The sequence below is a fragment of the Camelus ferus genome, chromosome 32, assembly GCF_009834535.1.
Source record: "Camelus ferus isolate YT-003-E chromosome 32, BCGSAC_Cfer_1.0, whole genome shotgun sequence".
NCBI lineage: Eukaryota > Metazoa > Chordata > Mammalia > Artiodactyla > Camelidae > Camelus > Camelus ferus.
The window spans coordinates 3,660,755-3,673,112 of record NC_045727.1 but is presented as its reverse complement, the minus strand read 5'-3'; the positions used below and the strand labels follow the sequence as shown (position 1 = coordinate 3,673,112).

The 12,358-nt window shown below is 45.6% G+C and overlaps 1 protein-coding gene across 2 annotated transcripts in view; it reads right to left on the bottom strand.

Annotated features, from left to right (window-relative positions):
• Positions 1-1,288: 1,288 nt before the first annotated feature.
• The window catches only part of CCDC63 (coiled-coil domain containing 63), a 76,595-nt gene continuing 65,525 nt past the window's right edge, over positions 1,289-12,358 (bottom strand). The window contains exon 13 of one of the 2 annotated variants that reach the window (XM_032471812.1): positions 1,289-2,637. In XM_032471812.1, the coding sequence (XP_032327703.1) occupies positions 2,558-2,637 (80 nt within the window). In that variant the 3' untranslated portion in view covers positions 1,289-2,557. The remainder of the gene's footprint in view (positions 2,638-12,358) is intronic. The other variant, XM_032471815.1, reaches the window with a different exon arrangement.

Below are 12,358 nucleotides of genomic sequence, written 5' to 3'. Positions count from 1 at the left end.
CAAAAATACCAGATACTTCTGCCTTGATTTCTTGGCATGCTCACTCTTGAAATCCAGCCACCATGCTGTGAGGAAGCCCAAGGAGCCTCTGAAGAGGCCCCCGTGGAGAGTCTAGGGCCCTGGCTGGAACCCTAGCCAACAGTCAGCACCAAGACACCCCTATGAGTGAACCACCTTTGGACTGGACCTTTCTATCTCCAGTTAAGCTGCCCCAGCTGAAGCCCCAGGGAGCAGAGACCAGCCGACCCCTCTGAGTCTTGTCCAAATTGCTGACTCATGAGCAAAATAAATGATTATCGTTTTTCCAGGCCACTAAGTCTGTTACACAGTAATGAATACATAAGGCCCTCACCTAGAGTTATTTTAAAACAGTATAGAAAGGACCCTAGAGCCAAAGCAATAAGAGAAAGATTGACAGAAGAATATTTTAAAATGTCAAACTTCTGCAAGTGAAAAAAAGAAGTCATAAGCAAAATTAAAAGGCAAAGTTAATAGTTAAGGATATTCATTTCTGGGTATATACACGGAAGAATTAAAATGAGGGACTCAAACAGATACATTTGTGCACCATGTTCACAGCAGCATTATTCACAATAGCCAAAAGGTTGAAACAGCTCAAGTGTTCATTGATGGGCGAATGGATAAACAAAATGTGGTATAGGCATAAGGTGAAGTAGTAGCCACCTTTAAAAAGGAGGGAAATTCTTGGAGGGGGTATAGCTCAAGTGGCAGAGCACATGCTTAGCATGCACGAGGTCCTGGGTTCAATCCCCAGTACCTCCTCTGAAATAAATAAATGAATAAATAAACCTAATTACCTGCCCCCACCCCCACCCCAAAAAAGGAGAGAAATTCTGACACAGGTTACAAGATGCATAAACCTTGATGACATCAAAGTGAATTAATCTAGTCACAAAAGGACAAATATTGTATGATTCCACTTATATGAGGTTCCAAGAATAGCAAAATTCATAGAGACACAAAGAAGAATAGAAGTTACGAGGGACTGGTGGAGGGGCATAGCAAAAATAGGAGACAGTGTTTAATGGGCACAGAGTTTCAATGTGGGATGATGAAAAAGTTTTGGAGATGGATGGTGGAGATGGTTGCACAACAATGTGAATGTACTTAATGCTGCTGAACTGTACAGTTCAAGATGGTTAAAATGGTAAATTTTATGTAATGTGTATTTTACCACAGTAAAAATGAAATAAAATAACTTCAAGACAAATAGAAAACTGGAAAAATATTTAATTTATTTGCAAAAATAATTGCAATATATTGCCAGTTTTTTTTTTAACATGGGAAAATGATAGAAACACGTAATGCAAAATGAGAAGGATGGAGAGGAGAGGAGAAACAAAAAGTGGCCAAAAAGCACTTCGGAAATACATTCAATCTCTCAAGTAAGCAGTTTTTAGGGAGTATATGGGATAATATCATATACAGCTGGTGAGTGTGTAAATTAGCATCTTTCTGGAAGGCAATTTGGTTCTACGCATCAAATCTTTTTAAAAAGTACCCTACAATTGCACTACTGGGAATTAATTCTAAAGAAGCAGTCAGGTAAGATACAAAGATGGCGATACAGAATGGCTTATAAACAGACAAAAATTAGAGGTCCATGAAGAGGGGTAGCTGTACATAAATGCTGGTACATCCGTGGACTACTGTGCAACATTTAAAAAAGATGACATTCTGCTATATTTATTGACATGCAGAGGTGTTCATGACATATTTTAAGTGTAAAAAATGCAGAATAAGAAGCAATATGTTTAGCATGGGGGTGGGGAATGCATGTGTCTGAATACATTAGAAGTCTAGAAGAAATGTTAACCGTGCTCATTTCTGGCTGGGGAAACTCCAGATAATTTTTTCCTCTTTATACTTGTCTGCATTTTCTAACTTTTTTTTTTTTTTTGGCTATGAGCATATATTACTTCTATCCAAAAATTTCAGAAAGACCTTTTTTTCATAGCTACAGAAAAGCACAGATGTGGTCCTGGCTGGAAACTGAAGATGCTGGTATGAATCCCACTGTTCTCATCCGCGGATCTCAAAACACATCATGAAACATCTGCTGAGGTCTTGGCAGACCCTAAGGATGTCTCAGTCAAAGTCGCCTTGCCTGGGAGTCTCCTTGTAGGAGAGTCCTGGATACACAGACGCCCTTCCACACAGCTCACTCACTGCCACTCCTCAAGTCCTCCGTCATCTGGCAAGTGCGGCAAAGTTCCTGAGCACCCAGGGTCTCATGCACGGCCCCTTGCCTGGCCTCTCTGTGGCTTCGGGCTCCTGCTGGCACACCTGATTCACTGCTTTCTTCTGCTTCCTCGAGCCTCAAGCTGGTGGCACATGACAGTCCTGAGTAGAGACAGTCAAATCATGGTCCCTAGATGCCAACTTTCTCTGAGCAGAGTCTGGTTCTCTGTTCTCTGGATACTGGAATGCTGGCGCCCTGGGAAAGCTGGCAGTTCCCATCCTGGACATCCGGAGTTACTCATCAAGGCTGCCGCAGGAGAAGCTTGGGTCAGGGAGCCAGAGAACGTGGTGCATCTCAGGACAAGTTCTTACCTGTCACGTGTGAGTTATGAGTTATGCAAACCACCTCGTGGTCTCTTCCTTCAACTTCTTTACCTGTAAAATGGGCACACTGACCTTCTTTCTTGCTACTCATAGAGGTGAAATAGCAATAATGATAGAAATAATACCAACAAGAATTATTTTCGCTGCTACTTCCTGAGAACCTCTTATGTGCCCAGCCCTGTGAGGTACACTTGCAGATCTCAGTCAACTAATCTTCCCCACGCCATGAGGTGGGGACTGACTACCTACTTGACAAATGAGGAAACAGAGGCTCCCAGAGGTTGGGTGAACTGCCCATATCTTGCAGCTAGGAGGCAGTAGAGAGTGGGCTGAAGACTCGGCTGCCTGTCTCCCAAGCCCCTGCTGAGACCACATTCCGCTCTGCCCTTCCTCTTTCTCCTCGCTGCCCATCTCATGCCTTCCTCTGGTTTGTTTCTTCCTTTTGTCCTTCCTTCCTGAGCAAGCCCTAAAGTGAAGCACTGTGCGAGGCACACGGAGGATGCAGAGAGGGGTTCTGCTGACAGTGGCACACCCTCCCAGCCCTGCTCAGTATGATCCTGCCCTCAAGGAGGCCACAGACTAGAGCCTGGAGATGTTCCATGTATCGTTGTTTATAATGGCAGAACAACAGGCTTCCATCCACAGGGGACCGAATAAACAATTCATGTGACTTTCGCACAGTGGAAATCTCTGCAGCCATTACAAAGAACAAAGCAGACTTAGAGGACAATCTAAAAAATAATAAGTGGAGAAAGCGAGAACAGAAGGCATGTTTTAAATGGGCCCATTTGATTTTTTAAAATGCGTACCATGACCTTAATTTGATTGATTATTGTTATGGCAATATTTTTTTTAATGAGGTAAAATTCACAAAACATAGAACTATTTTAAAGTGAAAAATTCAGTAGCATTTAGTACATTCACAATATTGTGCAACCATCACTTCTATCTAGTTCCAAAACATTTTCATCACTGCTAAAGGAAACTCTGTACCCATTGAACAGGCACTTGCTAGTCCCCCCTCCTCAGCCCCTGACAACCACTAATCCGCTCTCTGATCCTAGTGATTAATTTATTCTGGATAATTCGTATAAAAGGAATCATACAACATGTGGCCTTTTGGGTCTGGTTTCTTTCATTAGCATCACGTTTGCAAGGTTCATTCGTGTTGTAGCAGGTATCAGAACTTCATTTTTTAATAGCTGAATAATATTCCATTGCCTGGTTTTAACACATTTTGTTTGTCCATTTATCAGTTGATGGACATGTGGGCTGTTTCCAGCTTTTGGCATCTGTGAATAGAGCTGCCGTGAACATTTATGTACTAGATTTTGCTAGAGGACCTGTTTTCAATTTTTTGGGATATACATCTAGAAGCGGAATTGCTGGGTCATGTAGTAATTCTATGTGTAACTTTCTGAGCAACGGCCAAACTGTTTTCCATAGCAACTGCACCATTTTACATCCCCACCAGCAATGTGCAAGGGTTCCAGTTTCCCCATATCCTTGCCAACACTTTTATTTTCTGTTTTTTTCTTTATAGCCATCCTAATAATACAAAGTAATATCTCATTATAGTTTCTATTTGTATTTTCCTAATGACTAATGACATTCAGTATCTTTTCATGTGTTTCTTGGCCATTTGTATACCTTCTCTGGAGAAATGTCTATTCAAATCTTTTGTCCATTTTTAAATTGGGATATTTGTCATTTTGTTGTTGAGTGTAAGAATCTTCCATCTAACCCCATTCATAAATGTATATCGAGCACTGACTACAGGCCAGTCACTGCTCAGTGGTAGATAAGACAGTTAAAAATGCTTATCTATAAGAAGCTTCTTGTCTAATAGGCGAGACAAAAAAAAAAAAAAAAGAAGCAAATAAATAAAACAAGATCTATCCAGTCTGTGGTAAGTGCTAAGAAAAAAGTAAAGCAAGACGATGTGACAGACTGAAAGAAGGGGGCCTCTCTCTCAGGAGGGACATTTGAGCTGAGACAAAGAGATAACAAAGAGCCAGCTTCTGAAGATCTGGGAGAAGGTCTCCAAGCAGTGAAAACAGCTGGTGCAAAGGCCCTGAGGCCAAATGAGTCTGGTGTATTTGAAGAATAGCAGGAAGGCCAGTGTGGCTGGAGCAGAGAAGGCACAGGGAAGAGAGATGGGTTGATAAAATCAGAAATGTGGGGTGGGCTGGGCTGGACCATGTCTAAAAGCTGGACACACAAAATCGATTGTGGCAACTTCTGGGCTAATATAGACCTTCCCTATCTACTTTGTAGATTTCTCTTGTGTTCGGTTTTTATAAAAGGCAAATATTGTTTTTGTGAGAAAAATTACTATAAAGAGCAATGCATGCCCAATATAGAAAAATTTAATATAGAAATGCATAAAGAAGAAAATTAAAATAAAAACTACCCAGATGGCCAGTCCCTAGAGACAAGCCCTCTGGTAGGGATTTTATTTCTCTTCAGAAAAGGCAATTTTGAACGAAACAGCATACCTTCCAGCCTCTGTAGGGTCGCCCTGAGACCCTCCCAAAGGCCCTCTTGAGAAACAAACGCCCAGGTTTCACAAATAAAAGCTTTCAAAGTGTGGATAACCTTCGGTCCAGCATTTCCACTTGTAGAATGCATTGTAACAACATAATCAGATGTTGGACAGTGTAAAAATGTTACAAGAATGGTGGCTACATCACCATTTATAATTGAGAAAGATGGAAAACAGCCTAAATGCCCGTTACAGGGGGAAATGGTTGAATAAAATATGGGACATCCATACAGTGGGACATCCTACAGCTGTTACAATAATGATGTGGATCAATATTTATTGACACAGAATGATCTTCTGGTTGTATTACTAAGCAAATACGTGGTTATGAAACTATATGTGTGGAATGACCCCCATTTTGTGGGGAAAAAAAAAGAACATACATGTTGTTTTGGACATTTTGCATGCTTAAAAGTAGACCGCAAAAACATACACCAACATATCAACAGCTGTTATTTCTGGGTAGAGGGATTAAAACTGACATTTTTCTTTTTCAATATCTAATTTTTCCACAACAGGTGAATATCACTTTGTACTTTCAAAATTAAAAACTAACATGCCGGCTCGATCCCACCCCACGGCCTCTGCCCTGGCAGTTCCCTCTGCCTGGAATATTCTTCCCCAGATAGCTTCCATTTCTTCATGTCTTTGCTCAGATGTCATTTTCTCCAGGAGCCTCCCCGATCATTTTATTTTAAATTGCTCCCCCCTCTTTCCCTCTCAATATGCTATATTTCCCTCTTTTATTTCGTAGAAGAATTTAACAACATCTAATAGATTTGTAATTTGCTTATTTATCACATTTATCATCTATGATCTCTCCCCACTCCCTTAACCAAAAGGTCAGCTCCAGGAGGTCAAGAATTTTTGTCTGTTTTGTTCCCTGTTGATTCCCAGAGCCTAGGACAGGGCTTGGAGCAGTGTAGGAACTTGACAAATATTTGAAGAACGAACAAATGAAATATAAACAAGCAAATGGTTTTCCTTCACGAAGACTTTCATCCTCGCCCTTCTGGTTTTCAGAAGTGTCATGGGAGATAGATCTGGCTGGCTTGGTGAGGGACAGGTGGGAGAAAAGATGTCCCTCTCCCTTTCCAGATTCCTACTCCCTTCGGTTGCCAGCGAGCAGACGTAGCTGGGCTGAGCCCTAACATAGCACCGCCCCCTGCTGGGAGGTTTGGAGAACTGCAGTGCTCACCTGTGGCCCCAGATACACTTGAAAAATGATTAAACCCGGGAATTTGGAAGGGTTCCTGGGGGTGAGGCCCCCATGTTATCCTCTGAGCAACCCCAGAGAGGTCTGTGGAGGCCTTTTCAGGCTGGAAAATGGGCTGAGAAGGAAATGGGGCCCATCCTCTCAGCTGTGGGGTCCTGAGGGGTCCTGATTCAGACAGAGCTCACCTCACAGAGGAAGGGTTGCTCCTGATGAGAAATTTGGCCGAGACTGACCCTGACTGGTATCAGCCACAATTCAAAGTCAACTCTCCAGAGATATTTTTTGGAACTTCTGGCTTCCCTGGGGTCAGTTCAACTCCAGGGTTTTTCTCAGGTCTTCTGTTTAGCCTGTATTCTTTTTATCCAACCCATCGCACAAAAGAACTTCAAACCCAGTTTTTACCTAGACTTGTAACAAATGTGCAAGTTGAGTTCCAGAAAGAGGAGATGGATTGGTCAAGTTTGTTTTCTGACTCAGCACTTTTATGGAGCAGTGACTGTTAGCCAGGCATGGCTCTAGAGGCCGGGGACACGGCAGAGACAAAGACCAAAATCGCAGCCATCGTGGAGTTGGTATTCTAGGGAGGAGACAGATGCTTAACCCATAAATAAATTCAAATATCTAATTTAAAACTGTGGTGAGTGCTTTGAAAGAGAACAGAGTGTCGTGAAGAAGAGTAACAGGGTAGACTTCAATTTTGGGAAATCCACACCAGAACGTGATATTTAAATTTGACTTCTGCTGCCAGGAGCCAGGGGCAATTGAGAGGGGAGGAAATTTCCAGCCTTTCAACCTTGGCAACGTACTTCCCCAGAGAGGAATAATCTGCCCATTTTAGTAAATGTTTGCTCTGCAGGATACAGCACAGCACAGTGGTCTAGGATCAGACTCCTGGGTTCAAGTCCTCACTCTTCCCTCTTCTTTAGTTTCTACTTTCTTAGTCCCATAGAGTTGTTATAAGCATTTAATGAGATAATAGAAATAAAGCTATTGGTACAGTGCCTGGCAACTAGTCAGTCCTCAAAAAATACTAATTGTTATTGTTAAAGGCTCTGATAAGTTCTGCGACCAAGAAATGTATTTAACTAGGCTCGTTCTCTGGCTATAGAAACTTTCTGTAGCAGAATATTGTATATTCCACTATATATTTAGGGAAAATTTTCTTCAGCTATTATTGGAAGCGGTGGGGAGCAGACACTCTTCCTTGCTTACCCCAGATCCATTTGCCATCTTTTTTCTTGCTAACAGAACTCTATGCTCAAGATTTGGCCAAAGAACTTTTGATCTCAAAGAAAGTAGGCCAGTAGACGTGGGTATTTTAGCTTGTTCTGGTCAATGACATGTATAGCGTCTCCCAGTGATACTGCTTCCCTGATAAGTAGAGAGGCTACCTGGCTCTGTCGCTGCCGTCTTGGGAACAAGACAGGAAAGTTACAGAATCACAGAAAGAACATCACAATCCTGAGAGTCCAGCTCCTGAACAACCCTGCAACTACCTATTCCCAAACTCTTTGTTACAAGAGAAAAACAGTCCCCGACTGGTTTAAGCTCCTGCTAATGGTTTCCTGTCACCTGCAGCCTAAAGCATTCCTCATGAACCCAAGGGTCCCAGCCCTCTGTTCAAAATTAAGGTCAGCCTGGTTTTCTTCATCTGTATTAATACCCACTCGTTCACCCTGACGACAATCTCTGGGCATTGTACAGGCAGAACCATTCCCTTCCCTGGGGCCTGTTCCTCCTGTAAAACCATGACTCACTGCAGAGGCTCTTTTTGGCCTCACACCTTCATTCCAGAGTGGATTCCATGATCCATCCCTCTTTGTCTTCCTTGTCTCTCCTGTCTATTTTTGTCCTTTGTAAAAACGCTCTAGCCCCTGGCCAGGATACTGAAGTATTAGCACACACTCCCGCTTAATCCCTCAGGCTCCTGTTTCCTTGTCCAAAGTCACCCAGGAGAATAGGGCAAACCTAGCTTCCTCTTTCTGACTTTACCTGGGGAAACAGAACTGCTGCATTGTGTGTCCCAACCCCCAGAGTCTCTCCTGTTCTCCTCACCACACATAACTCAAGTTCTTTCTTTCTGTCTCAGATCTCAGAGGGTACCTACAAAGGATTCCATGGCGCATGGCATACACACACCACTCCCCTCATCCAGCACCCATGGCAGACATTGCTAATCAATCACAGTACTCTTTCCTATTGAGCCAGGATGGCCATGCTCAATTGAAGTTAGTAGGGGAGATCTTTAACCTCTCTGACATAGATGGTGATGAGGGATAAAGAGTGATGTCCTCACCCAACTCAAGAAGATTGCCCCTGATACCTGTTACTGTGATGCTCTCTTAGTCAGCCAGAGGAACCCAGCTAGCCAGAAACCTTGGACAGGTAGGGGTGGGTGTCAAGACCCCTGACTTCAGCTCCCAGAGATATTGCATAGGAAGTTTGCCCAGGCCTTTTACATGTATGATCTGGACTCACTCCAGGACCATCCGCAGTCCCTTTTGAATTCAGTTCCATGGAATAAGTCTATAGCGATCACCTACTGTGTGCCAGGACTGAAGGCCCTGGAAAGATGAATGAATCCTGGCCTCTGCCTTGAAGGTTCTAGAGGCAGAGACAGACTCACAAAATGATAAGCAGATGCAGTGAATGCTGCAATCAAGCATCATTCAGTCATTCAACAAATGCTGATTGAATGCCTACTACGTGCTGGGTGCTGGGGGAAGATGGTGAGCAAGATGGGCACTATCTCCACCCTGTGGAGGTACAGCCCAAGCAGGGAGTCAGATGCTCATCAAACAATCAGACAAAGAAGCGTGAAATGCGACGGTAGTAAGTGAGGGAGAGAGGAAACCAGTGCTGGAGACCTTCATCTGAGGAGTGAGGGAAGAATGAACAGACCAGTGGTTCTCTAATGGAGACAATTTTGTGCCTCACTCCCCTGCACCAGGGGACATGCTGCAATGTCTGGCAACATCTTTGACATGACATGGTGGCATCTAATGGGAAGAGGCCAGGGGTGCTTCTCAACATCCCCCAGTGTACAGGTCAGCTCCCAGCAACAAAGAATTATCTGGCCCCAAATGTCAAAGGTACTGATGACATCACTCTTTATCCCCCACCTTCAACCATGTGAAAGAGGTCAAGGGTGTCAGCTCATCTTCCCTGACAACTCCATTCATGCATGGCCATCCCGGCTCAGTAAGAGAGAATGCTGTGATTGATTAGCAATGTCTGCCACCGGTAGTGCATTAGGGAGTGGTGTATGCATGACATGTGCCTTGTGTCTGCTATTCCTCCTTTGTAGGTGTTCTCTGAGACCTGAGAGAAAGAAAGTTCTAAGGGCATGTGTGGTGACATTGAGAAACCCTGATCTAGACAAAGAGGGAAAGGAAGTAGGGTCCAGACTGATGGAAAAGTCTTTATCCTAAGAGAGTGGGCAGCAATTTAAAAGTATGGGTGGAGACAACCGACTTTGTAAGGGTCCCTCTGGCTGCCATGTGGCAACAGCCTGAGAACACCAAGGACAGGAAGCAAACAGCTGCTGGGGTCACCCAGGTAAGTGGTTACAAAGATATGATCAGGACAGCTGTGTACCCACTGCCAGCCTAAGCTGAGGGAGGGGAAGACTTGACAGGAATTCAAAGATGAAGTTTGGAATTCTGGTTGCCATTTTGGGGCTGGACTAATACTGAATTCTAAATACTGAAGTAAGACTATATTTGGGACTGGATGACCATAGGGATGTCTTTTAGCTAAGAGTGAGCAGAAAAGCCATGCACAGAAAAGTCGATTCTTCATCCTAGGGCAGGCATAGATTTCCCCAGGAACTAGGATTTATGAAGACATTGGAAAGCAAAACAAAGCTGCGTTTTGTTCAATGTTATCTCAATCCAGCTTCACAGCCCCCATGAGGCTGTTGGTGTTCTTACCCAACCCATTTCACAGATGAAAAGAGGGAGGTTCAGTAAGGAAGAGCCACTTGCCCTTCATCATCCAGGCAGCAAGCGGCAGAGGTGGCATTCTATCCCAGGCCTGACTCCAAGTGACCCTCCTTTCCCAAGGCCAGGCCAGGAGACAGTGCAGGGAAAGGCAGAGGGTGGCAGGGGGACTTCAGCACCCTCAATGTCCTCAGTCTCTTCACTGGCAGGGAACCCATCTCTCCCATCTTAATAATTCCCTAGGTCAGTGGCTCTCAACTGGGGAGAATTGGCCCCCACCCCAATGGGACAGTTGGCAGTGTCTGGAGACACTTTTGGTTGTCATAGTCTGGGAGGGGGTTGCTACTGGAATCTACTGGGTGGAGGCCAGGGATGCTGCTCAACATCCCGCCCCCCATCCCACAGCAAAGAACGATCTGCCCCCAGATGTCACGACAGAGCCGAGGCTGAGAATCCTGCTGCAGAACCAAGGTCCCGTGAATGCCCACGGCTGTGCTGGGAAGGGGCAGGGGTCCACCCCTGCAAAGCTGTGTGTTAGCCGAAGACATGCTGAAAGGTCCTTCACTCAAGAACCTCAGGTCGGATGACTAATGAGCCAGGAGCGCAGCCTTTATACAGCTCCAGAGCAAGGCCTTAGTGATGGTTTCGCTGTCACGGGCCCTCGGTCTCTGCAAAGGGGGCTCAGACAGGCGGACAGGGGAGTGCGGAAAAGCTGATGGTGGAGGTCAGGGCAGCAGCTGTTGCTGGAATCTGGGCCTCACCGAGAGGAACAATGCTCCCGGAATGCCAGGCACGCCACCAAGACAGCTGAGCCTGCGGGGCGGGCGGGCGTGGGCAGCGGGCATCTGAAGGGCACCAGTAAAAATGGAATTGTCTGGGTGCCTCAGTCCCCCCACGCAGGCAAGACAGATGACCGAGGGCTAAAAATACCAGGAGACAAAAAGCCACCAGAGGGTTGTCTGGCTCACTGGAGCTGGCTCTGACCTCTGGGCTTCCTAGGGGTGATGAGTGCTGGGAATCAGATCCCCAGGCCCCCAGACCAGAATATCAGGGTGAGGCAGATCCCTGCAGAGTCTGACATCCTGGGCTCAGATCTGTCAGGCACTAGGAGGAGGTCCCTGGGAAGTGATTGCACTTCTCTGAGCTCTGAGCCTCAGTTTCCTCATCTGGAAAATGGGCCTAATACTAGTACCTCCCTCACAGTGTTGTTGTGAGGATGAAATCGGGTGATGGGTAAAGTACTGAGCACAGCACCTGTCACACCGGGGGCTCTAGGTAAGTGGGACAATTTGATTTCTCTGGGGATCTCAGTTTGGTGAGCTCACGATGCAGTGACTGGGCGGTGGCCACAGTGGGCAGGCCTGCTTTCTCCAGGCCTTATTACCTACCCTCAAGGATGCAGCACAGGCCTTGAGATCCCCGCCAGGACCCAGCACATGCCAGCTCGTACTCGGTCAGCTTGTGTGTGTCCCTCCTCCACCGTGAAGCTGTCACTGAAGGCAGGAACAACTCAACAAAGGAAGCAGCCAAATGTCACAGATCATCTTCCCCCAAGAGCTCTGCCCGAGGGGCTTGGAAGGGGAGGTGGGGCTGGAGTCTGAAATGAGGCTGGAAAGGTAACCGGTAAATAACTAGCCACCCCACACACACAGGCACACCCTCGTGGCGCACACATTCTGTGCCTGGCGCTGCGCGAAGCCATTCACATGAATTGCGTGAGTTACCAGGAGGATGGCACCTGGGACGGTGCCTGGCACAGAGGAAGCACACCATAACGTTAGTGACTATCGTTAGCATCACAATGGTCTGGTTTCACTTTAAAAGCAATCTTTGAAAGTCAGCTTATTGTTTCCTCCGTTTATAAGAAAGGAATCTCAGGTTTAGGGCAGTTAAGTCACACGTCCAGGGCCCCAGTCAGAGAAGTGGGGGGCTGACCTAGAACCCAGCTTGCAATCACCATACCATTCTGGTAGTTCAGGGGCAAGTGGCAAAAGACCCTAAGTGCTGGGCCAAGGAAGGGAGGTTTCCTCCGCAGGTAGTGGGGAGCCAGCGAGAGTTCTGGAACACGTG